The 27,693-nt window shown below is 44.6% G+C and overlaps 1 protein-coding gene across 6 annotated transcripts in view; it reads right to left on the bottom strand.

The window, feature by feature from the left end:
* The window catches only part of FRY (FRY microtubule binding protein), a 657,235-nt gene that overhangs the window by 430,556 nt on the left and 198,986 nt on the right, over positions 1 to 27,693 (bottom strand). For all 6 annotated transcript variants that reach the window (XM_085621668.1, XM_085621669.1, XM_085621670.1 and 3 more), the window contains exon 2: positions 7,863 to 8,062. In XM_085621668.1, the coding sequence (XP_085477794.1) occupies positions 7,863 to 8,062 (200 nt within the window). The remainder of the gene's footprint in view (positions 1 to 7,862; positions 8,063 to 27,693) is intronic.

Raw genomic sequence — 27,693 nt, 5'->3', positions numbered from 1 at the left:
CTGCGTTATATAGCGCTTCTGCTTTAGCTTCTGCGCAGGACGTTGCTGTGGCTGTTGGGGGGGGGGGGGTGGATCTAGGTCCCAGGATCCAATGTGTCTGTGAGCGTCAAGGTTTGCTGAGTGGTGGGTGAGGAGTAGGACCTCTCCTTGTGCTATATTGTGCTTTCGCTTTACTCACTGCACAAGACATTGCTGTGGCTGTTGGGGACTCCAGGTCCCAGGATCCCATGGGCCTGTGAGTGCCATCATTTTCTGAGTGGAGGGGGGGAGCTACACAACCTCTCCCTGCACTATAAAGCCCTTTCTCTTTTCCCGCTGCATGAAACACGCTGGGGCAGGCCTGTCAACGCCCGGTGGAGCTTGGAGGAGGCTGAGTTGGGGCATCCCCCTGCCCCCCAGTCGTTCACAAGACCCTGAGGTAGTGTTTCATTGTTTCTTTTACCATTTTACTTTCTGCAATAGTGAAGCGCAAAGCTCCTGTACCTGTCAAGCCAGGTCGTAGCTCTTCTTCCCTGGACAGGTATACTGAACGCGCAGTCTGCACTTTAAGTAGAGAAATATAACATGCAGAGCATCGTCTACCTATTATCAAGGCAGCAGGACTGGTTCAACTTTCCCTACAGAGACAGGCTTCAAGGCTTTACGTGGTGCTGTCCAAATGCCTATCCTGTGGCAAGTCTGTGTGTCATCGACTCTCCACGCAGCCCTTCCCACTGACCCTGGACAGAACATCATTGTATAGCCTTAACTTCACTCCACAATGATGACCCTTCAACCAAATGGAAAAGATACCAGGGGGTTAGGAAAATACACCCCTCCTTAGACTCTCAAACCAAGGATCTTGATTCCAGCTCAGCAGGTTTTACTGTGCCTCGGACTTGGACCTGTTCCAGAGGAAATTACTAGACAGTGTTAGGGGGGTGGTCGAATGCTTGCTTTCTTCCATCTGTACCAGGTTAAGGGCTATTAAAGAACTTTAGGTAGTATCCAGGCAAGACAACCCGCCTCTTCCATTAATCCAGCAACGCAACCTATAGACATGCAGGCACCCGGGGCTTGCATTTGCGCCCTGAATTTTCTCAAATGATTATAGCCTCCCTCTCAGTTGCCACCTATGATAGGTCAGACAAGTGGGCCTCCCGCTGTTCTGCATTTTTATCTTCCATAACACAGTCAATCCCAAGTTGTTTCTGGGTCTTGCAGTGTGGGAGGACCTTCTATTCCGGAATACCATCCAAATTTAGGAAGGTCCTCCGGTCCTGTGGTGGGCTTGCAACTCTCAGTCCCAAAAAGCCAACGTTAATAACCCAGCTAGGTTAATCAATGGCTCCCTGGCTCCATAAACCCCCTTGGGGAGTTTATCCACGGATATGGGGAATATGAGGGTACAAAACAAAGAGGAGTGAGTGTTCCAACAAGGTTACTATCAATTTACCTCCTGCGTGCTGCCCTTATGTTGCGATAATGATTATTGTTTCTTCTCTGCTTCAGGGCACTACTGAGTGACCAGTCAGTTAAGGAATAAAGTCCTTGACTGGTTACAGACTAAGGGCCTTATTCCAACTTTGGCAGTCCTCCTGTGGCACCGCTATCTCTCCATCCGCAGGAGGAGAGCCAAAGCCATGGCGTGCCCACCTGCCAGATTACAACTGTAATCCATGGCAAGCAGACAGTGCTGCAGTGGTCTCACGACTGTGGGCTATTAGGCTTATAGGAGAGCTTAACATGCAGCCCGCCGCGTAACAGCATCTGCAGCATGTTTCTGCACAGTGTGGCATGCATGCCACACCGTGCAGGAACGGGGTGTAATTACAGGGGGGCACAACATCTGCCCCCGCATACATCCCCAGGCCCAAATCGGCTGCCTTTCTGCCACCCTTTTCATGGTGGGCTCACTGCCATGAAAAGGGCAGTGAAAATGCAACCTGTAATATGCTTGACGGTGCCAGCAGTGTAATCGCCAGCATATTTGTGCCGATTGAAGACCGCCGGCCCAGTGGGGTCTTGTGGTGGTCTGTCCGCCACACTCTGAAATACTGTGGGCGGACTCGCAGTGTGGCGGTGGTTGGACCGCCACCACCAGTATGGCGGTCCTGTGGACCGGAATACTCACAATATGGACTACTTTGCCGGTCTCCAAAGCTGACCAGATTTTGTTGACACGTAGGGTTTGTTGGATTGGTCCATCTAAAAAAACCTTGAAGTGGACTCTGTTATTATTAACTTCAAGTGTCCCCGGTTTGTTGGCGGGATCTTGCATAAGCCTTCGCCACAATTTTCTAATTCTGGCAATAGCATGCTCCTCCCCCCTGGCTTTTTTCTATCGCCACCTGATTCAAGCGCCCTATGGGTCTGTTCGTCCATCTTTTGATTAGATTAATTTTGCTAATTGCCCTCTTTTTCTTCACTTTCAAATAGGTTTGAGGCCTTGAATGATCTGGAAGTGGTTGATTGATGCCCTGATCTGTAGGGTATTCTCAAACCAGCTTGTTTGAATGGCCCTAATGATCATACTTCTCATCTTTGCCTTATGTTAGAAATGGGGGTCTCTAGTTGGCAAAGGTAGGTAACTTTAACCAAATAGGGGCCCTTGCTTCTAGTCAGGGCAAGGGGGATACACACTTTAGATAACCCTTGCTCACCACCTGGGTAGCTTGTCACAAGCAGACAGGCGTATTCCAAAGGCAATGTGTAAAGAATATGTACTCAAAATACACAGTTATACAGTGATAAAACCACAAATGGACACCACACTAGTTCAGAAAAATTAAGTATTTTTATCTAAGCTCAACAAGACCAAAACAAGAAAAATCCAACATACAGGTAATGAAATATGACTTTATAAAGATACTGCAAAAATAAAGCTTGTAGAAAACAAATAGCCTCAGCAATAGAGTTGAGGGGAGCTGGGGTGTAGTCTTTGTGTCCTTGAGACTTCAGAACAGGAGGCCAGCACACTCAGGCCCTTGGGGATTCTTCTTCAAGCAGGTTCACAGCAAAGTTCCAGTCTTTGTCCTTTCCTTGGCAGAAACAGCAACTGCAGGCCAACCCCACACAGCAAAGGGGCAGTAATCCTCATTACAGCTCTTCAGCTCTTCTCCTAGGCAAAGGTTCCTCTTGAGTCCAGAAGTGATCTGAAATTCTGGGGTTTAAAGTCTACTACTTATACCCCATTTTGTCTTTGTTCTCTTTGTGCAAGGGTTTCCGAGCCCAGTACAAACCAGTAATGTTTTCACTGGTGCAGTTAGACCACAGGGGGGTGGAGACAGCATTGTGCAAGGGAGAAGGGAGACAGGCCCTATTTAGGTACAAGGAAAACCCCTCCCATTACTCTAAATGTAGCCAAGGTCGATTCAGCTCAGCTCTGAGTCATCCAGGGTGGGCCAGGAACACCTTAAACCCCCCAGTGGCTGTCTACAGTCAATGCACATTCCCAGCCCCTGTCACTCCAAAACCAGACAGTCAATCCAACAAGCAGACACACAGAATTGTTAAACAAGAAAATGCCCAATTTCCAACAGTGGCATTTTTAAATACATAATTCAAAAAACATATTTACTGAAAGATGTGTTATTTAATTCTGAGTTCAGAGAGCCTAAACATTATTTCTTTATCTTGTCCCAATGGGAATTTATACTTGTAAGATGTTACAAAGTAGCTCCCATTCTAACCTATGGGGCTATCTGCCCCCATAAGATAGAATGGGAGATACTTTGCCTTTCAGTAGTGTAAACAAAGGTGGCAGTTTTTCACTTAGGATATGTCACACACACCAGTGTATGTCCTACCTTTCACATATACAGCACCCTGCCCATGGGGTTACCATAGGCCTACCATAGGGGTGTCTTGCATGTAAGAAAAGGGAAGTTTAGTGCCTGGCAAGTGGGTGCACTTGCCAGGTTGACATGGTAGTTTAAAACTGCACACAGGCACTGCAGTGGCAGGTCTGAGATACCCTTTCAGAGCTACTCGTGTGGGTGGCACAATCAGTGCTGCAGGCCCACTGGTAGCATTTGTTTTACAAGCCCTGGCACACTCAGTGCACTTTACTAGGGCCTTACCAGTAAATCAAATATGCCAATTGAGGAGAACCAATTGTAATAACAATTTACACAGGGAGCACTTTCACTTTGACACTGATCAGCAGTGGCAAAGTGCCCAAAGCATCTAGGCCAGCAAAAACTAAATCCAGCACAGCATTCAAAATACAGGAGGTAGAGGCAAAAAGTCAGGGGAAACCACACCAAAGATGCCAAGTCTAACACCTTAATTGTGAGCCTATATTCGAATCCATTGCTCCTGTTCCTTCTAACTCCTTTCTGCCAGCCAAGGAGATTCAGTCATCGCCTTTTAGCCCCCCTGCTTTAGTCCGAATACTAGCTCACATTGGTTATAATGAGATTTGTTATTTCACTTCATGGAATATTTCCAGGCTTCAAAATAAATAAACAGCCCCTGGTTGGCTTAATATCACTTCCACCTCACACATAATTTGCCTCCAGGAAACCTGTGGTGTAGAACCCATGCATCTTGAAGGTTTTTCTTTATTTACTACTGCAATTCTGCAATTCTCAGGCTGCACCAAAGGTGGTTTGCAGATCCTAATTTCCAAACTGTTACCTGTTATCATCAGAAGGTTTGCTATTGTTTCCCCATATCCCCAGTTTGTGGTGTTGTATTGAAGGAAGGGGTCTGACTAGTGATAATTAATATTTACAATAATGTGTTTAACTCCACCCGCAGTGATGTCATACTTACCCTAGATGTGACGCTAGACACTTTTTGTGTTCACCCATTCTACTAGCCCCATCCTATGGGCTGGCAATTTTAATATACAAAAATATATTCACTTCCGGCGAGACGTGTGGCATTAGTAACTCCGCTGTATGGGTGTCTCACATTTTCCACACAACGCATATGTAAAGACTCTAAATTCCCCAGTGTTTAAACATGATTTCAAACAATATTGCAATATTTCAAATAGTGAGCAGAACCATTCTTCTATTGGTAGAGGTGTAAGCACTACAATTGATCACATTTTAATAACTTCTTCTGTTAGTCACCTTGTTTCTAATTTCGGGGTAATACAAGCCACAGTGAGTTATCATAAATCCTATTGTTTTATCTGAGTCTTCCTATGTTGAAAGCCCTACAGTTACAATTTGTGTAGCAAACACTGTGCCTGTTAGGCCAAACGGTGTCCGCATTAGATGGTCAGGGTTAATCATATGTCTGTAAAGCGGAGACCGTTATCCATGAACGCATCTGAGTTCAAATATTGTTTGGGCACCTAGTAGGACCATGTGGGATTAAATCACGCTTTTGAAACAATTGCTAGGGCATTTAAAAGCTTATTGACACGCCCCCTTAGACCGAGGGCCTCACACTGGCAGGGTTGGCATGACCACACATGCACACAGGTGTCTAAGATGCTGCGGATTGCTTTGCATAGTTCGCCAAGGGACTATTCGGCTATTAAGCAACTAAGCAAACAATATAATGTGGCATTAGACTCTATGACAAAGGTGCATAGGGAAAAGGATTGGTTGAATTTGGCTCAGGCAGCAGAGACCAATGAGGTTATCTTGTTTTGGAGCACAGTCAATACCCCTTTTCTTAAAAATGATTCTGCCCCTGAATTAACATTGCATGTTCGTCTCCATACCTGGGTTGATCATTTTGTAAAGATCTTTGATCCACCCACTAGCATTTATTCGGAGGATGGTCAATCGGCATCCGTGGTTTTAAGTGCATCAACCTAACTAGTTGCAGACCCCTTGCATTCACCTTGGTTATGGTCCTGTTAGCTCTTGAAAGCAGTGCTAGGGGCAAATCTCACGGGCCTGATGGGGTGCTTGCCAGCATGTTCAAGTAAGCAGACGAAGGCAGGAAGTTGATGGATACATTAAGCAGGGTAATCCCTTTAGTTATCCCCTGATCATGTACAAATTGCAGCTCCATCTTATTGGTTAAGGCAATTATAAAGACTCTTGCTCACGTGCTTGCAAATAGATTGGTACCACAGATTGAGCACTTGGTGCAGCAGACAGATCATGTGGGTTTGTAATAAGAAGGCTGCTGCCTCATGCGCTCAGGGGAGTATAAGAAGAGGTGCCTAAAGCAGCAGTGTCACTGGATGCAGAAAAATGTTTTTGCTATGACTGAATGGGAAATGTTGTGTATTTTAGCTTGTTTTGCTTATTTTAAAGGAATACATGCTTTGGCCATTTACAACAAAGTAGATGAACAGTCTAGGTTATTTCACTGCGCCTACCTATCAACATTTTTATTAGCTTGTGTTTGCTTACAATTACAGCAGCAAATAGATGGCATAAAATGTATATAATGGATTGAATACAAGAGTTATGAAGAACCTAAAAATACATGACTTTTAGTAAGGTCAAGCAACAGCAGTGACTTGCCAAGACAGAACCTTGTTTCTATGAGCAACATAACAATAAAAAAGCAAACGCCTCTGGAAGAATAATGTGTGGTGGCAAACCCATGTCTGAAGGATGACTATGCAAACCTGCCTTGCTGGGACAATACCAAACCCAGCAATTCAGCAGATCGCCCCTGGGTTCAATGACCAACAAACCGATTAGGCACGTCAGTGTCGAAAGCACCGGTCACAAACTCAAACCTAAAAGCATGTTAGATTGATGTAATCATGTTTAAACTATGAAAACATCTTCATAAATTTGGTAAATAATAATCACAGTTATATTCATATGAAAACCGACAAAAGAATATGACCTTTTGAATTAAGCACTGAAAACTTCACCTACTACCAAAACGTCAAAAATTGAGATGTTACACCACAAAATTCAGTATTAACAGAACCATTCAACATGTTATTTGAATAGCTCAAAATTATTTGCACAGCACCATTAATCAATTTTATTGACACATTGACACACAAAGAACATCTTAAGTCACAAGTACTCCAGTCGTATCTGGCGCTGTAGGCAGCTAGGGCCAAAGGCATTAGTGTTCATGGTGGTTTGTCAAGTAATAGGATAATATGGATGCCATGTGGGATATGTGTAGGAATGTGGCTAGGAAGAGAATTGACAGTAATGGTTGGCAGTGCTCATATTAATAACCAGAGACCCGAAGCACTAAGAGATAATTCACAAAAAGTGGTCGCAAGTTGTGCACAGACGTTTTGTGTCTTGTTTCTGAATTTGTGATTCTACTCATGAATGAATAGGCCGTTTCACAAAATCTCTACATGCAGGTGGTAGAAGAAAGGCCGGCCCAATGAAAAATATTTAGGAAGGTCGCTCCCCCCCATGTGATGGTTACAAACACAGTGATGGTGGCCTGCAAACAACACCAAACCGCCCGAGGCAGCCCATGTTCCTTTAGGGAGCTGATGTTGCTTTAAATACAACTAATATTCAATTTTTGACTACATAAGGAGTAGCAATCAGTGGTCACCTGACAATTCACAAGGGATGCCTTTCCCATTGGTGAATCAGTTAACACCTCCATCGAGAGGTCTAACTGATCAATAGTTTGCAATTGCAACCGCAAACGATTGATACATGCCATTGCGACGCTCAATTAGGACGGGACACATCTTTTACGCCCACTCCTAATTTTTATTCTGAATGGATTGGAAACTCCATTTTGCAAATCGGAAAATGTTTCTCCGATCCACATGATGGGTGAAGAAGATTGCACAAAGCACTTTGGCATTTACAAACCATGTGATTTTGTGACTCGTGTTTGCAAATGCAAAAGTGTTTAATACATCAGGCCTTAGGTTTCTTAATAAACAGCATCAGGATATCATTTGGTGCATTCTTCAAAATGTGAATCATTCATACTTCAAATTTTCTCTTAAGTCTACTCACCAGCGGTTCAGCCATGATGATTCGAATCTTGCGTTCAGCCAGTGTAGTGAAGTTTGCAAACAAGCTTTTTAAGATGTATTCCCCTGGTTTGCTGTCTGGGTCAATGTTGATGGGTAGCATGGCTGGTGGTCCCTTTTCTCTCTGTGTGCTGGAAACAGGTGTAACTGGTGGCTTGATGTATCCGTTACCCACCGGAGAGGCTATAAAGACAACAGCGAAGAGGTCATTTCATGAACCTGCAAAGTATACTATTCATTGCAGTAAGCTTTATTTCATTCATACAGATAAATAAATAAATATACAATAAAAAAAAATTGCTTTTCCATCCATTTAGCTGCAACATATTACAAGACCTTTACATACACACTTGTCCTACTTAGTCATTTCTACAATTAACTCATTACAATGATCCCTGGACTGGAACTCAGGAGCTCTTCAGTAAACAATATGCATCTCTTTGCATAATCAGTGTGCACTCATTGGTTTTAAATCAAACCTGTGTAGGTAAGGGGCTGAGACGTAGATTTTACACTGAATCAGTGTCATGAAAGAAAGACCAACTTCAGAACTGGCGGCCGAGCCTTCATGAAGTAGAGATTAGCGTCCTCTGAAAGTTAGTATCTACTTTCAATGATCTTAAAAAAAAGGGATTGGGGCAACAAAAGAGGGAGAGGGGTGCCACACAAGACTGTATAATGTGCCTAGGATCAGAGTGTAAGCTAAATGTCATTTTCTTACAGTCATAGGTAACATACATGAAGAGTGATGAGGGAATATCTAGCTCGAAGATGGATCTGATGTGAGAGGCACAGAGAAATTTGGATACAAACCGAATCAAAGAACATGTACCGACAAGAAGCAAAAGAAGGAGAGGCTGGTATTAAAAAATGCAAGTACATCTGCGTAAGCTGTGAATCGCAGATCCTTGGAGACAGATGTTGACTGGTTAAAGCAGATGGACTGTTCCCATCTCAAGTGGCGGTCTCACTCTAATGGTGAGGGCGGGCCCTGCATCGAATGAGTCAGTCAGGAGTTGCACAGGGAAATGCGTCAGTCGGTGTGTGCAGAAATGAAGACGTCCGGAATGATAGCAAGTGGCAGCTATGGAGCAGTGGCAAGGAGGTGTAACCACACAAAGAGCAGCAATTCTATAACATCTCTGTGAAGACCTACCAACTTTATCCCTACCAATAAACATGAGTGCAACTACTGCTTGGGTCAGGGTGGCTTCAAAACAGTTTTGATATTGTCTACAACAACAAACTATGAAGCAAACATTTTCAGGAGCATTTAGCTGGCATGCAAGCACAGGCCCAGAATCTGCCGGCACCGTCCTTGCTTCACCTCAGAGTTCAGAGGCACGCATGACACAGCATGATCACAGTAGCACTAGCAGGATACACCACCATAAAAAAAAGGGCAGGGTGTTCTTCAGGCTGTGGTGAGGCAGAGGATGCCCAGAGCCCACCCCGCTTTCATGAGCTGCGTATGGACCAGCTACAAAGGGCGGGAAGTATGTTTTGTGCACGATGCTTGCTGCCCCTCAGTCTTCCACCCCCCTAATGTGCCACCTAGAGTGTGGGTTGGAGCATTTGGAGGATAAAATTAAATCTAGCCCTCTGCTACTCTGGTTGAAGGTATGAGGCATGCCGGAAGCTAGGCTCTTGAGGTTGATTATCTCTGGTTGTCTATCTGTAAAAAAATGTGGTGGCCATATCCTGGCTTGTGTATGTGAAAACAGCTTTTATTCATTTACGGCTTACAGTACTTTTTTTCAATCCTGGAAGCATAGGAAGAGAGGGTAAGGCCTTGGTGAAAGAAATCGCAAACAAGCGATCCGCAGAGTAAATTTGGCTTTACAAAGTTTGAAAACTACTATCAATCAAACTGACATTGGAGCTAGAATTTTCTCTCTTTCACTCTAACCCTCAGTATAGACTATTTCTAACTTGGTTCTGTTTTGTTATGTTCCATTTTTCAGTGGCATTCCCCATCCCAGGCACCTGGTTTGCAGACTTACCAAAATGTCCCCGTGACAGTGCTACAGATCAAAGTACCGCCCCTTGTTTACTCTTCTAGGCTCTTTTTAGGTCCATTCAGAAACGTTTATAGCACCCGTTTTAAATATTGTTAACATTAGACAGCATAAATCAGCTTAGTTATCCTGCAGCAATTGCGTTCCCCTAGGATCTGTGTGGGAACATTGAATTGTATCAGAAGGGCATTGATTGTTAGGAAAAGCTATGGAGTAGCTGTCATTATGTAGACTATATGTGCATTGTTTTTTTCTTATGCTATTTAGGTTTACATCTGATTGACATGCTTTATATTACTGAAAATATGATTTTACTTTGGGTTGTTTTTATTGTGTGTTTCTATGGTTTGTTTTTAAGCCGAATAAAGCTGAATTGACAGGACTGAGTGGAGGATGTTGTTAGTAGAACAACATGTGGGGGACGGGGATAAAAATAAAATGAACAAACGGATTACAAGCCTGTTATACTGGTATGGCTGCTGGCAGCAGTTTGCATTTTCACGTATTGGGAGACATGGCAGAGGGAGAGCTTGAGGTATAACAAGAACACACACTTTGGCAGCTGCAAAAGGGCGAAGCACAATAGAGTTCAATGAAAACCTTATTTGGTTGAGAGTCAAACGAATGCACCAAATTACCTTATTACACATTGTTGCCGGACTACAAAATTTTACATGAGACCTGGTTGAATTTTTGTTATATTTTTGTCTTTGGAAAATGATTTAAGAGCGGCTAATCTTCAGAAAGGAAGAAAAGAGAAAGAAGGAATTGAATAAATCAATCATGCCCGGCTCCAGGAATTTTCATCTGGACGGGCCAAGGCTGCCTTCGGGTGGGGCCATGGCGGGCCCAATTTGTGGTTCTTCTGGAGGAAGCCAACAAGCCTTAGATTACATCATATCTACTTCCAAGCAGGCACCATGATACAAACGGCAGATTCTGTGTGTAAACAGAGCATATAGAGGGTAGAGTATTGGTTAACTGCAAAAAGATTAATTTTAGGGTTATGGGGTGGGTAGTGGTACAGGGATGTAAGCATTTTTTCTTTTGTAGTCTTAGTTTGCTTCTATCAAATTAATTAGACAAACAACCAACACCAGTGATATAGGAGTTTTAGGTGTATGACTGGAAACAATGTCCGTGTTAACACGGAGGGAAGTTGTCATCCTACACACACAGGCGAATGCTTCTTGTACCGCCCGAAAGCTTCCTTAATGGAATGACGCCTAGACAGAACTGGGATTGAAATCACCAACTCTCCAGACTACAATCCTCATGCCCTTTGCTGGGGACGCCATATCACATGGAACTGCTAAAACTGAAGTTCCACCATCGCAGACAACTGAGTAAGAGGAGTAAGGAAGATAAGCAAGAGAAGGTAATCATAACAAAAATCTACAAAAAATGGTGGCAAAGCAGAAACTCAAAAAGTAAAGAAGTGGAGAAGAAAATCTTTGAGATCAAACGCTGAGGGTCCAAAAGAAGTGAGTGAACCCAGAGTAACAGCGGTCTACCCCCAAAGAGCTCCTGTCCCATGAGATTTAAGATGCCATTTAATCATAATTTAAAGATAAGGCCCTTCAACAAAATGCCACCTTTCACTGCAGACAGAATGAAAGCGGATTGTGGGCAGAGTAGCACACAGCCATCTGATTCACGGTAGCGCTCTCTGGCTTAATCTCTCGTTTAGTCTATTAGTGCAACTACACTGTGTAGTACACAAAACACTTTTCAGTTATGCAGAGTATGGAGTAGAGCAACAGCAACCCATCAACACAAGCACCAGGCCTGCAACAGGCTTGAAGGTCAGCCTACCTCAAATGTCGTTGGTTGGTTGACAATTAATGCAGCAGATCAAACCCTTTGCTCCTAAGCAGCAGCTAGGCTTCTTCCAGATTTGAGCACCCACCCCAATATAAAATTACATACAAATGGTGACCACTGATAATGCATTAAATGATCTGTGCATTTCCATCAATCAAAGTTCAAAAACGCGGATTAAAATGTGTCTGTTCTGCTTATGAGAGTATAAAGTTCAATTTTCCTTTTGTAATTTACATTTGAGAGCTGTGACCCAGGTCACTTTAATTCTGCATGTTTCTTCACTGATTATAGATTAGAATAGAATGCTCTGGGGCGTAACCAGGTTTAACAGCCTTTTGGTGCAGCCCCGCCCCCCCGAACCTCTAGGGGGAACCTCAACCCCTCATATGGCCCCAGTCATCCCAAGGCCAATGAATATCTGTGCGATATGGGGCACTCCATGGCCCCTCATCTCATTCTGCAAGGGGGTCCGATCTTTTTAGGTTAAGCCATTGAGAATGATCTGGCTCCACCAGGGTCCAGGTGATTCCATTACACCAATCTGCCGACCCCACTGCGGCATTAAGAAAGGTGCACTGTGTTTTCACATCACATGACCTCCAATAGTTGAGGAAGAAGTTACAGTATTCTGCTATAATATTAAACTCAAAACACAAACGTAAAAAAACTCATTTTCAAGAGCCTTCATCTCTGGCTGCTTGCTGTCCGTGGCGTAGCCAGTATGTCATGGCCATAGTGCAAGAAACAAAATGGGTCCCCTGTTTGAACTGTGAAATACAGTAATAATCAGGTTGCAGTAGCCCCCTTTGGCCTCTGGGCACGAGTGCCACTGCACCTCCTTCACCCGGGAATCACTTTTCCTCTGAGTGATGGTGAATAGTGGGAGAGAGTGCAGCGTGAGTGGTGCAAGTGTAGGGTGAAAACTGCGCCAATGTGTTTGTCAAGTGAGGTGCAGGAATGCGATATAAGAGGAGGGTCCATGTGAATGTCAGGTGAGAGGAGTGTGCAGAGTGAGAGAAGTGAGTGCAGGGTGGTGTGAGCGATGTGCCAGTGGGAGAGTAGGGTGAGAGGAGTCACTGCAGGGTGAATAATATGACCATATGAGTTTGGGTGCAGGTGAAAGTGCAGAGTGGGAGGAATCAATGCATGGTGAGTGATGTGCTTTGTTTGAGCGAGATTGCAGAGTGAGCAGTGAGAGTAACAAGGGAGTGAATGTCACATGAGTGCAGGGTGAGTAATGTGCCAGTGTGACTGCAGGGTGAGGCCAGGGTGAATAGTGTGAGTGCATGGTGAGCGGTATGAGTGCAGTGTCATTGCTGTGAGTGACCATGAGCGGTGAGAAAGAGGAGTGAGTTGTCTGAATGCAGGATGTTAGCCCAGACACTTGGAGTAACTCAGCATGTTATTGACGGTTAGCAAGTAAGCTTTCAGATGTAAATTAGACTATTGCTATTATGGCATCAATCAGGGGTGGAGGAAATAAATAATTTGCTGATCCTGCAACAAGCAAAATCTCGTTTTAAGGGTTGCCAGCTGACTGGATTTCTACCGCCACCACTGGTATTTTGATGTCCCAGTCGGTACAAAAAGCCCATAAAGCCGGTATTTTTAGCCCCTATCTGTGCATAGTTCAAACAATTCATGTAAATTGAAAGTACTTTTAAATTTGTTCTAGTTCTGCATTAATGATCCATGACTAATAATTCAATGAAACAAAGACAAATAAGTCATGTTTAAAATAAATACATATGATTTTATTTACAGCCCTATTTAGTATCACAGCCAGTCCTTAGCAGACTCTTTCAATAACAAATGGCCTATATTTTTCTCTTGGAAAGGTGGCAACCCTCCTCCTGATCTGCCTTTTCACTAAATGAATTCCCTCTCTGTGGCAGTAAATGTAAAATACAAGTGTAAGGAATAGGCAAAGTGGGGACCCAGGGGTTACTACTGGAACCAGTGAAAAGAAAACAAAGCCGAATTAACCCGTTCATAAAAGGCATGAAAATGGGCTTTTTAAGACCTGTGAAAAACTAGGGTGTGGTTGAGATAGGACGCCAGACACTGCTAGCCCACAGCAGCTCAAGAACAGCACAACGTTCGGCCCGATGACACACAGAGAGAGGAATTTAACATGTGCATTTTGCATTTGGTTTTATGCTGTGACTGGGAGGGCCAGGGGTAATGTTTGATTGAACCTGTCCCACCCTCTAGAACCGGGCCTGAAATCAATTTACCAAAAACAGTTAAATAAAGAAGGCATTGCAAAGAGAAGGTACAAACCAAAGACTATGAACGAAACAGGTGAGTGCTATATTATGTTAGACCATCAACTGAGAAGAACTGTAGCTATCGATGATATATGCACGAGTCATGAGTTAAATGTCACAATGATTGTGCAAAAACATAGGTGAACTTCCGCCTATTCGCTGGTGGGGCCATCTCTTGAGAAGATACCCTCCCAGTAACTCCTTGGACTCAGAATCGAGACAGAACCTAAGCGAGCTGCGGGGACAGAGTGCCGAAGACCGCAGTAGACTTGGCCAGCATGGCTCGCCACTGTGCTGAAGAGCAGTGACGGCACATTTCAGCACGCTCCTTCCATGCCTGGGATTCCTGGCTTTAGATTCCCAGGCTGGGTGCCAGAAGTGGAGCATGCTGCGAAAGGGAACGCGCAACACTTGACTTTGTAGGCTATTGCTACTGCAAACTTTCCTTGTCCCGCTCATGGCAGTGGCTGACATGGAAACATATAATCTGGTGCCAGATAAGGGCCACCGGATCCTTCCGGTCGCGCCTACACCCTCCTGACCCTCAGCACCATAGGTCAAATTTAGTCTGTGATAAATACAGACGCCATGGGAGTGCTTGACTTAAGGCTGGGAATAGCTCTGGGCTGTCTGTGGATTCATTTTTTTTTGTCTTCCATCTTGTCTGTGACATTCCAAAGGGGACTAAATTTGTGCAATCAGCCCAGAACAACCCGCAAGGAGAGTTTGGGCACAAGGTGCGAGACTACCTTCCCAGTACATAAGAAAATCCACTCCATATGCATTCCAGGCTAACTAAGCTTCAGCAGTAACATGCAGCTTTCGTCTCTAAAGTCAAGAATTTCCAGCTTGGGTGCAGGAGTGGTAGATCCATGCCAGATTTTCGGAAAAGCCCTAGACAATGGACTCCATTTAGATTCATTACATGTACATTTATCGTAGGTGGATATCCTGAAACTCTGGCATGGATTTGCCACTACAGACCTATGCTGCTCCACCCTTCTTTCCCCAACCCCTCCGCCCACCCTACGCACAGGAAACCGCAAGTTCAATGCCTGGACACATCTGTAGTGTCCGGCTGGACACGTTCTAGTGTTTCAACCTGTCAAACACACAATAACACCCACCCATCTCAGGCCTCACCAGTCAGGTGACCCTGTTAATAAAAGGGGCAGGGTGCACGTGCCCTGGACCAGTTCAAATACCCTACTACAGTGTCTGTGTACCCTAATTGCTAGGCATGTGGGCCTAGGGCTCAAGACTCCACAATGGCGACAAGTGGGTCTTGTCCCACGCGAGAAGGAGGCCGCGTCCCAGTTCCGTATGCGAGAAAGTGTAGTTCGCACAGAGGGCACCCCCACACCTGCTGCTGAGCGACTGCAGCAGTGGAGCTGTGGCACGCTTGGACACGCGCCCTCCAGTTCGTCCTGCATCCGACCGCATACTGACCCGGCTGCAGCCCGTTGCACTGACCAGCCCAGCACCGGGCTAGAGGTGACCGCAGACAATGCGATTTGCACCATAGGAGGTGAGACTGCACCCCAGCATAGCCCGAGTGAGGGGAGAGAACTGTGACCGTCCGATAACGGACTTAGTGCCCAGGTGAGAGGAGCCGAGAGTGGCCCTGTCTCGACCCCCCACGCACCTGCGGTTGGCGGGCGAGAGCTTGGAATCTGGGGGACGTGTCGTAGCTAGCTCTGCTCTCGAGGCGCTATCCTACTGCCGACCCACCTCCACATGTCGGGATGAAGACTGCGCCAGCATTGAGGCAGACAGAGCACCTACAGCACCCTGTACCCGCCAGACGCTCGGCCAGCTGCCAAATACCTGGCAGTAAGGAGGAGTTCATACTAGCCACGGCTGTCCAAGCGGTATGAACCACCCATCTCCCTGTAATGGAGGAGTGGATCTGCGCCCGTGTCTGCAGCCCCGGCAGAACCAGACAAGCTGTTTCGGCCGGAGAGGGTTGCGGTAGTGCGCCGGAGCGTTGCCCGCCCTAGGCCAAGAAGACGTGCAGCGCTAATGCCTGAACCTTGCACCCCATGTACGCGTGCCCCAGTGCAGCCACAGCCTTCTAGCACAACCCGACCAGCAGTGCTCCCGCAGGCCCCCACGCATGCTGTCATCCTCCCTGCGGTAGGGCGCCCTCGACCTGGAGCTGAAAAGACGACTGCCATGGTAGGACACCACAATATTAGCATTCAATGTGGACTGTTTAAAGATCAATGCCTGCTGCTATAGCAGAGCAAAAACCAAAGGAAATGATGGACGGAGTGTTGAACATTGCAAGCAAGCTTCCTAGGACCGGTTTCTGGCATGTCCATGTCTTCCCTGGACCGGAAACAAGCTTCAACACTCCGTCCATCATTTCCTTTGGTTTTTGCTTTGTTCGCCATAAGTTGGCAGGGTATGCTCAGACGCGAGTCCCTTGCTCACTTTGCCACTGGATTCAAGCAAGCCTGGCTGAAGACGGCTGAAATGTCAGAAACCGGTCCTAGGAAGCTTGTTTCCGGTCCAGGGAAGACATGGCTTGGCAGTTCGGGCTGGATTGTTCCCATGAGGCAGAGGGTCAGACTGATTTGCATATGGCCATGTCTGAACTGGGGTGGCAGAGTGGGCTAAAGAACGGTGATGGATTAAACCCAGATCAGTTGACTGGGGGTGAGCGCTTGCAATGTTCAACACTCCGGCCATCATTTCCCTTGGTTTTTGCTTTGCTGCTATAGCAGGCCATGTTTGGATCACTGCTCAGGAACACGGGTGACGAGGCGAAAACGTAAGACCCAAGCAATCCAATTAAATCGGGGAAAGGAGCTACACTTCCAACCAGCCAGTCCGTTTCTAAGCATTATCCAATTACAGTTAATTCATTGGAAACTGCAGCGCGACGACGTGGCACGTATTATTCATATTGCGCAACCACGCATAAATTCAGGACAACGCGCACTGTCTTGACAAACGTGGTGGGCCTCCGTGGTGTAGCCTTCCTCCCCATTGTCTGGTAGTAAAAGACAGCCATAATAAATGTCCAGGGGTCTCCTCACTGGTCTGGGCCATGGTGCCACTGGTCTGGGCCATGGTGCCACTGCACCTGTTGCACGATTAATGGCTACGCTCCTGGGCGGGCTCTAATAAAAATATTCATTCAGTTCCAGAAAGTTTACGGCAATCCCAAGTACCTGCATGGTCATGTGGTCGAACTTCAGCATGTCCGTCTCGTCTGGGCCTCCTTCGGTCAATAAAATTAGAGCGTGGATGAAAATGTACATTTTGGAACTCATTATAGGCTCTACGAAAATGTTTATCTGTGCGCAAATTCCCGTTTGCGCCTGGTTCTATCTAGTGCACCTCCTTGGATTTTGACTGAATAATTTTATGCTGATAAATCGCTGTGGCAAGTAGTTTCTGGTTCTATCGAACGAGCAAAATTTGCTATTAATGCGTTAATCAGCATTTTGAATGTTCTGTTGAATGCTATGACTCCACACAGGCGTGCAACGCCCATTGGGCTGAAAGGGCTATTAGCAGGGCCACTAGAATTATGCAATTCTGGGACCTCAGCGTTTTAACAAAAAAAAACAATTTCTAGCTCAAAAGGATCAAAAGTTACTAAACACATGGCAATACATGTTCCTGCACAGTGGACGGCCTTTCGCAAACGTTAAATGGTAATATTTTGATAGCGTATTGCTGTAGTTAGGAGTTAAATTGGTAATAAGGTGAAATCTTTCCAGAGACAGTTACCACGTGTGAAAAATGAGAAAATAATGTAGTAGTACTATCACAAAATGCTCGGCATTACGCCACAAAATTTGCCTGTTTTTGCAGCTAAATGTAATTAGGGCCGGAATGTCTGTAGCGGGCATCAGGCGTTTTCCCGGGAGGCTGGAAGGATGGGAGCCGGTATTGCAGCAGTGGGGGTAAGTTTTGTTAGCCCCTAGTAACAAAAGCAGCAGCGCTTCACACTTGCATCCTTCCTCCCAGTCTGGCCCTGAATTTAATCAAAACTGCTGCATAATTTGGTTGTCCTCTGCTGCATAATTCCAGTGGCTTTGGCTATTTGTGAATCAAGAGGGGCAAGTCGGTTGTCATGTGAACACTGCTTAGATTTTTATAACATTTGAGCAACATTAAAGTCTATTAAAACATAAAAGTTAAGTTTTTGTAGAAAGCAACCCCTAAATTGAGTTTTTTAAATGTACTCCTAAAAGGAACCATAAAAATATGGAGGCACAGTGAAATAAGGTAATGGCTTAGAGTAAAACACATTTTGTCTACCAGGAAAACAAAGTTTGAAACCAGGTTTCTTGGTCTTATGGTACACATTTTAGCCACTATATGAAGTGGAGGGGGCTTTGTGAATGACATAAGTGCGTGGGTGGCAGAACCACATGAAGTTTTGGCTCGAAGTTCAAAGCGGACTTTTTCCAGAGTCAGAGCTCATCTTCTGGCTCTGGCCTGCAGTGGCTCTCCCAGCTTTAGAAAAGTAACTTTGCGCATGTCCAAAAGTAGGACATTTTGGTACAGGATCAGCTCAGATAATCATCGTTCAAATTACACCTGAATCCCCACTTGCCACTGTCAAGGACATGGTGAATTACTCAGTGTCTGGGAATAAATCATCCTGCATTCACACAGTTCACACTAAACTCACACAGGTTCACTAGTCATCCTGCGCTCGCATGGGCTCACCTTTTACTCCAAGATCCACCCATAAGAGCACCCTGGTCACCAAGTTCTCACAAGGGCACACTGATTATGTGCGGCACTTAAACAGGCATGCCTTTCACTCAGCACTCACCCTGCGCTTGCACCACTCACCATCACTCAGCTCTTACACACCACAAAATGCACCACAGAATACCCGATGTTCCTGCATTATGAGATGCCTATTCAGTTCCATCCCTATCTACAGGGCCAGTGCGAGAGGGGGGAGTGTATTAAGACTGTGTGATGGTACGGGAAAGGAGATTCAGCTGAGGCTGTGAGGGCTGGCTTGAGAGGCAGGATCCGTCTTAGGTTGAGGGGCATCAGCCAAGAGGGAATGATGAAAGCAGCTGAAGGCGGCAGAAGGGGGAGCGGCACAACAGGCTAAGGATGAAGCGCTGCAACGAGGCTGTGAGCTGGTATGGGAGGAGACTGGGACTGCAGGCCAAGGGTGTGGGGCAGCTGAGGAAGAACATAAAGCTCAAGAGGCACTTGTTGTCCCGCCACTCAGCTCTACTGGCCTTCATAACAGCCAGTGTGAAGAAAGGTGGTGGGGTGGGGTGCGGGGGGAGAAATCACCTTTGGCCAGACATGCTGTTTTTGCTGCTTCTGAAGAAATGATGTAGATTAAAACCTGAGCCCTGCTGGCTGGCAACGCAGGGGCTGGTACTGGAGGGGAGAGCGTGCTGGTGCTGTATTTTGAGATGAGAGCAGGCCGTGGGGGAGCAGGTGAAATTGGGGAGAGGGAACTGAGGTTATAGGTTGGTGTATGAGGAGGGACTGGCATAAGATTGTTGCGACTCAGATTCAGATGCCATTGGTCAACACCCTGGAGACAGCAACCAATTTGGATGGGGGAAATTCCTTATTGGGACGCTCTCTTCACCAATACTTATTCCGATTATACTGCTTCTTGCTCACAGATCAGTATTCTTAGCCAGTACTATCACATGGATGTGGACGGTCTTTTTCTGTCACACTCACATTTTTGTGTTTTAATGGGGCAGTCAACAAGAGTGCAACAAGCACTGCCCTCTTTCTCGTGAGCACCACACAAGTTGTGCCCAATCAAATGCTGTAATCAAGGTAAACATATAGGCGGATGCAAAGACTGACAGCTGTGCTTCTTAAAGCTTTTTTCGGTTTATCACACAAGGTATGACGACAGCTGTACAGTCAAGCCACGCCTAAAAAGAATATCTCAGAAGTATTCAAACACATCCAATAAGGTGCTTAAAACACACACACACACACACACATCATAGCACTATACATTAACGTACGTACATTAACACTTCACGAATAACACATGGATTTGTGTCACGATTTGTGGAATACTGGTGATTATCCAAAAGTAGTGAAGTTATTTTTAGAACTGCATTAGTTTTAGCCCAAATCACCCGGTTTTCATTCTTTTCCTTCAATGCCTTTAGTGCCAAGACTCTTGCACCATTCCTACCTGCACCCATTGTGCCTTTGACCACCATTGAAAACTCAGTATTAGGTGAACTTAGGTGGCATACAGTGTACAGGTCCTGGAACTGGTCCTCAGCTGTGGGAGCAGTGGTGGTTTACCTCAGATGACCCAGAGCCTGTCCTACTATGGCTTCAAAAACTGGCCCACATATAACCCCTTCAGCACTTGATTTTCAGTGGTAGCACTTTGGAGTAGTCACATACTCCTTAATAGATCAGTTTGGGGGCATGGAAACTAAGATTACCCTGCAGAGCAATATTTCTTTGTCCACCCAGGGTTTTATTTGGATAAGAAACATACTTTAATAGACACGCATAATATAGTATGCTGCAGCAGGTACAATAATATGCACTGACACTTGGGCTAATGCATACTGTCTTTACTATCTTTCTCTTCTCTCTTTTATATGATTCACTCCTCTTGTGAATCTAGGCAGGTACCAGTTAGGTTAGTTTTGTGAGACATTATACACGGCTCAGGTGCGGTTACCCCAGTTCAATTATGGTTGGATTCAGTTCAGTACAGTCTCCTAGATACAGTCTCACCACAGTGCAGGACTCTGTGTGTTTCAGTATCACGTGTCTCCGATCTTGCCCACTTCTAGGATGAGACGGCATGGCTGCAAGAGTGGCTGTCGATCTGGGTAGGCCACGGCACGATGGGGTAGCCGTAGCAATGAGACCTTCGCTAAATGAAGGTAATGGAAGTCAGTGAGGGCTCATGGCAGGCCTCAGACCCATTTCTGGGCCACTGGGTAGCAGATGGGATGCTACTTACACAGGTTTCATAGCAGTACGCTAGCATTCTCAGGATGCACTTAAAAGATACTGCAGTGGTGACCTCTATGTGCACAAATCTTGCCTTCAACGACAGCGTCTACCACAGACATAATTCTTAACTTCTATGGTAACGTCAGTCACAGGAATATCTCTGGGTTTCAGTGGCTACATTCACCATAGGCGTAGCTCTTGATTTAAGCAATGAGGTCAACCGTAATTGTTCCTATTGCATAGCAGCATGGTTGGCTGTACGCACTTCTGGAGTGACTGTATTCACCCTCTTTGGACTCGCATGCCGCTATCTGTCTTCTTTCTCCTGGTACCCCCCGCACTAGAGTCTCGTGATTTCTGGCATTCACTGGATAGTTCAAGTCAAAAAATTCTCTCCTTTTGGAAAATGAATCAAGAATATATTCAATCAATCATATCCATCATCTCTATTCCAAACTCAACCAGTTTCAACAAGGACCAGTGCCACAAATGTTTAGAATTGGTAAGATCTTTCATGTCACTCACATCACAATTAAAAACTCTTTTGCAAATCAATCTGATCACACCTTGATCACATAATCAATATTAACAAATTGGAAAGCAAAACTCAGTGTGCCTTGCATTTAAAAACAATGACCATTATAACATATTAATCACCTAAAAAAAAAAATCAAGGTTTCATCAATCCTTCCTATATTTTGTAAATGCCTGTGGGCCAGCAAAATCACCTACAGACACATGTTCTCATGACTAGCTCTGCAGCGAATCCAAACTTAACAGCCAACAACCCATTGCATATAGGTATTTTCCCAAAGGAACTCTAAATGTCTTACATAAAAACCCTCCCTAAACGAAACAGACTTTGAGCCTAGAGAGCCTTATAACCACGGAATAATAGCAGACTGTTTTTAGTTTCACAAAAAAGATAGCACACTTGAAATATATACCTCAAAACATACATCTACATTCAAAGAAAACAACCTGCTTTCAGCCTACTTAAACAGATTCTGGTACTGCTGACTCACAGAAGCAGCAGTGATTTCCATGTGGGATTATTTTTAAAACTACAGTTGTTTAAGAATGGAGCACCAGAACACCGAACTCTTACTTGCCTTTGATACTTTTCGCAATCCCAAACTTCTACAAAGACCTGACAACTTCAGAGTGCAGGGCGCATAACTGAAGCAGAGTACATGGTCACTATCAGACAGATCATCATCTCACCCCTCTCTTCAGATCAACTCCATTCAATGGACAACTAATGTACCAAACATCCTTACCCCCCTCTTTAACATTTACCTTAGCTCTCTATTGTACCAAATCTCCTCCTTCAATTTCAAGCGGTACTGTTAGGCAGATAATAAACAAATCATACTTAATTATGAAAACACATTCAACTTTGACCCATACTCAATCGGACAATGTGAAATAATGGATGATATCTTACCACAGCAAAATAAACATGTCACAAATCGAAATATCCACCTGCAGTAAACGGATTCAACACCACCCATCAACAATATGGCCTCAGCAAGAGGCCCGCCACCAAACAACCGAGCCCAAGTGAGTAATCTAGGGACAAATAAGGACTCTGGTCTGTCAAGAATAATAGGACTGTATTAGTTCACTAGTTAAAACTGCAGTTTGGCACTTCTTTCACTCATATTGTCTATAAAGATATCTTCCCCAACATTGCTTGAAATCCTTGTCCTGCCCCATTGACTGGAAGAATTAGCCCCCACCGAAAGTCGAGTCTAGGCGTGCCTCTGACTCTACATAATTTGATGCTCCACTCTGCAACCAAACGCACTGCGGCTGATACTTCATACGGGTTCTCTCTACCCGCACTGTAGACTTATCACATTAAAGAGATCGTATAAGAAACACAAAGATACCTATGGTTAAAAAAAAAGTTACTTCTGCTCCAGAAAAATAAAACACTTTAGTAGTTAGCAAATGTCATAAGTGCTAACCAAAAAGCAAAGATTAGATGCTCAAATCCTAAAGGCATTATGCATTTATTGCAAGAGGAAAACTAGAGTGTATTGCTGCCAGCGCCAGGATATACAATTTTCTTTCCATTGTTACTTTAATTGAAGAAATGTCAACGTTAGTACGATTGAAATGTTGCCAGTGCTGTTTTCCACTGATAATTGTAATTCAGATTTGTAAAGAGGTTGACTGCGGATGGTGAGAGGTGCAGGCATTTTACTGAAAAAACAGCACATCAAGGCCGCAGGCAGTGAATCCGCCATTCCAAACTAAAACTGAGCACAAGGGCAGGAGGCCAGGGAAGGAGGAGACTGGATCCGACAGGAGTATGAGGTAGTGTAACACCAGTAAAGTCCTTTCACACTATGAGTGTGGCACTGATTCTAAGTGTGTGGTAACGAGGGCACACAAGCAGTAGCCCATGACATTCAGTTATTACTGGATCCAATTTAAGAATGCCAACACGGAACCTTTAATAACCCCAACATTCCAAAGCCTGTGCTGCACGCGCCAGAGCAGCATGGGAGCACAGACCCAAGGGCAAGAAGGTTGGAGGGGGAGAGGGGAATCCAATATGGAAAACATTCAAAGATAAGTGAAAGACGAATCCACATTTGATCATATTTAGGCTATTTCAGAGTACATCAGCTCTGTACAAGAACAATGGCACCACTAGGTTTAAGGCAGTCTGTCATGGGCCCTAGTGCAAGGAAGGAACCCCCCCCCCAAGCTACTGTCTTAGTTATAAATTGCAGCAATAGTCATGGTTCAGTGGGCTCCTCAGGCCACTGGGCCCAGAGTCATCCAATGTACAGCAGTAATGATGGCTACGCCCCAGTATAGCCCACAGTGCCTAGCGTTACCAAACCAAATCTGGATTGGGTTAGCGGCACAGAGTCTATCCTCGATAGGAACAGACTGATAGAAGTCAAATTTGGTCTCCATGCACTTGTAGTGACCGGGCAAGCACATGCGATTTTACTAGGTGCCCACATGGGCTTGAAGCGATCCCATCCATTTCCTCTTGCTGTGAAGCATGCTCGTCTGTCCCACCTTGCTGGGCTTCTCAAACACCGGCCATGTGCAGTAGCCAGGCCTTCATCATTGCACCTTGCTAAGAGGCTGAAAATGAATTCAAACGCTGCACCAGGCAAGCACATTGGACATGAATGGCAGCATTCATGTCGGAAAAAGCAAATCTGCCAATAGCTAACACAAACCCTAACGCCCTTGGGAGGTCTCGGTCACTTTTCACAGTCGGGTTAAACATTGGATCCATTGTGCACTTTCATACAAAAGCAATGCCTCCATAGTTAAACTCACATGTCAATAGGCAGCCGCCTGACAAGAGTACAGTCACTTAATGCTGGCATGGACAGCATTGTATGTTCTCTTATCTTGCACTGAGTTGTCATTTTCGTACAGCACTTAATTTGCAATAATTCACAATGTTAGCAGGGAGGGACTGAGGAACCAAAAGCAGCTCTGGGAAAAAAGCTCAAACAAGCACCACCAATTCGTCTCCTCGCATAATCCCTTTCTTTACTTCCATACAGTCTCTCCTCTCTTCTCCAGGGCTTTAAGTGGGCCGGTTCCCTCCGGGTCTCAGACCCAGCAGTAATTTAAAATGGACATTGAAACGGGTCCCTATCAGGCCCTATATTCATGTCCTTAACTTTACTGGTGAAGACACTGATGATTTCTGAACAATTTATGTAAATAATAAAATGCTAATGTAATCCGTGTCAGTGATTTAGTTGCTGTTTATATGTCACAAATGTTACTTAACCTTGCACTGCATAGGAGTGTTAGCTATTTACAGGATGTTGCGTTTGTGCATTTTTTTTAGCAGCATATTACTCTTGTATAGTGCATTCTTTGCACTGAGTCACCTTGAGGTGTTTATAACAGCCCATGATTGAAAGCTTTGGAGTGGAGGCTGAAGGTTGTATGTGATTTCATAGAAAAATGATTTAATGCAATACCATTACTGAGAAATCATTTAATATGAATGGTTTAATGGAAATGTTCAGGATGAATGGCATTTTACATTTCATAGAAATCAATTCATATAATGCCTCTTTTGAAATTGGTTCCTGCATACTTATTTTCTAAAGAGTAAACGAAATTGTTGCCGATCTTACTTTCAATAACATTTATGTCAATGGTATTCAAGGACATATTTCAGATTTATCCTTTGCACTGTCAAGCAATTACTCTGGATGCTTTTAATTTGCTGAACCCTCACCACCCCATAACACCATCCTTCTCTACTCCCTAAAAAGGCCTCCACATCCATTAAGTACACCCATCCGTGACACCTAAACTCCACCAATTCCTGAATGCTAAAAGCCCTTTCTAACCCTAATCTCCATCCATCCCTGAACCATAAAACCCCCTTACCACACCTAAACTCTGCCCATTTCGAACCCTTAAACTCCACCCATCCCTGAACCCTTAAAGCCCTTGCTACTCCTAAACTCCACCCATCTCTTAATCTAAAACCCAGTCACTACCTCTAAACTCCACCTCACTCCTGAACTCCAAATACCCCTTTCTACACGTAAACCACACCCATCCCCGATTCCTTACAATCCTGCACCATCCCTAAACTCTAACCCCTAAAAAATGCTCACCACCCATTCATGACTCCTAAAATCCCTCAACACCCAATTCCATGAACACTAAAAAACATCCTCACATATAAACTCCACCTATCCCTGAACCCTTGAAACTCTACACCACCCTAAACTCCACCCATTCCCAAACACTAAAACTCCACCCATTCCTAAACTCTAAAGCCCTTTACCTCCCATGAAACTCTTTCCATCTCTCAGCCTTAAAAACACCCAACAGCGCTTAACTCTACCAATCCATAAAACCTGAAAAAAACCTCAACACCCTCACGCTCCACTCATCCCTGAACATTAAAACCATCACCACCCCTAAACTCCACTTATCTGTGAACTCTAAATACCCCTCACTACCCTAAAATTCACCCATGCCTTAAAAAACACTCATGAGGTTTTAGGAGACAAGGGTACCCCGATATGTGAACCTGGGGTGATAATGAAGAGTTAAGAACAATGGTTCAAGGATGGCCCAAAAGGGTCCAATAGAAAAGGTGACCCAGGCAGGGTCACTTGTTTTTTAAGATAAGTGAAATCAATTCCGTAGGGAGCAGGAGACAAAGTACGTAAAGGGTCATGTAGGTCAAAAGATAGCAGGTATTTATTTAAACAAAGTCAATTTTAGAATGCTCACAAAATAAGAAAAGCGTGGTGTGAAATAGTGATAGTAGTTTTAAAAAGACATCGCATTGACAACAATATAGTAGTTGAATTCCATAATTGATCTTTACAAGTTATAAAGAATTCATGTTGTGGGGTGGTCGACGGCGTTTCGAACCCAATTATTGGGGTTCATCTTCAGGACAGTGGTGAGCATGTATTTTGAAGTTAAACTGCCCGTAAAGTTCCTAGAGTCTCCAAAGTGGGAGGCAGGGGCTTCAAAGGCTGTATTGAATGAGAGTTAATTAATTGAAAACAAGCAGCTTGGCAGTACATAGATCCGCCTGGAGAATGTAATTTTCTTTAGAGGGGCGACAGGGCAGTGAATGGGAGCCTGAGGCCGAGCAGTCAGAGACGTCCTGCAGCTGTTGGGGCTGGCTGATGAATGCCATTCATCAGCCAGCCCCAACAGCTGCAGGACGTCTCTGACTGCTCGGCCTCAGGCTCCCATTCACTGCCCTGTCGCCCCTCTAAAGAAAATTACATTCTCCAGGCGGATCTATGTACTGCCAAGCTGCTTGTTTTCAATTAATTAACTCTCATTCAATACAGCCTTTGAAGCCCCTGCCTCCCACTTTGGAGACTCTAGGAACTTTACGGGCAGTTTAACTTCAAAATACATGCTCACCACTGTCCTGAAGATGAACCCCAATAATTGGGTTCGAAACGCCGTCGACCACCCCACAACATGAATTCTTTATAACTTGTAAAGATCAATTATGGAATTCAACTACTATATTGTTGTCAATGCGATGTCTTTTTAAAACTACTATCACTATTTCACACCACGCTTTTCTTATTTTGTGAGCATTCTAAAATTGACTTTGTTTAAATAAATACCTGCTATCTTTTGACCTACATGACCCTTTACGTACTTTGTCTCCTGCTCCCTACGGAATTGATTTCACTTATCTTAAAAAACAAGTGACCCTGCCTGGGTCACCTTTTCTATTGGACCCTTTTGGGCCATCCTTGAACCATTGTTCTTAACTCTTTAAAAAACACTCATGGCCCCTAAACATCACCCGTCCCTGAACCCCAAAAAGCCATCACTACCTCTAATCTTCACTCAAGTGTGTAATTTTGGATGTTTCATTAAAATTATCTTTCCTTTAAAATGTTTCTTTAATTTTCGATTTTTATGTTTTCCCTTAAAATAATCTCTCAGTTTTCATTTCCATTAATTCACATACATCAGAGGCGGAAGGCACTGCGAGTGTCTCACAGTGGCTGTTAGTGGGCCAAAAGGATGTTCAGAAAACAGTCACCTAATCCTTGGGTTCTCTGCTGAGCACACAGACATCCATTGACAAAGCCAATAGTCCTGGCTGGTTTAAAGTTTATGTCAGCTGTCGTGTTATATATCTGGATGTAATAACAGAAAACTTAAAGAAACACCAAAACACGGACAAGGGTGGCACACTGTGGGAATCTCACAAATGTAGTTTGTGCGTTTACACAATGCC

Source organism: Triturus cristatus, chromosome 8, assembly GCF_964204655.1.
Source record: "Triturus cristatus chromosome 8, aTriCri1.1, whole genome shotgun sequence".
Classification (NCBI taxonomy): Eukaryota; Metazoa; Chordata; class Amphibia; order Caudata; family Salamandridae; genus Triturus; species Triturus cristatus.
Note: the sequence above shows the minus strand (reverse complement) of the source record. Positions and strands in the feature narration are given on the sequence as shown.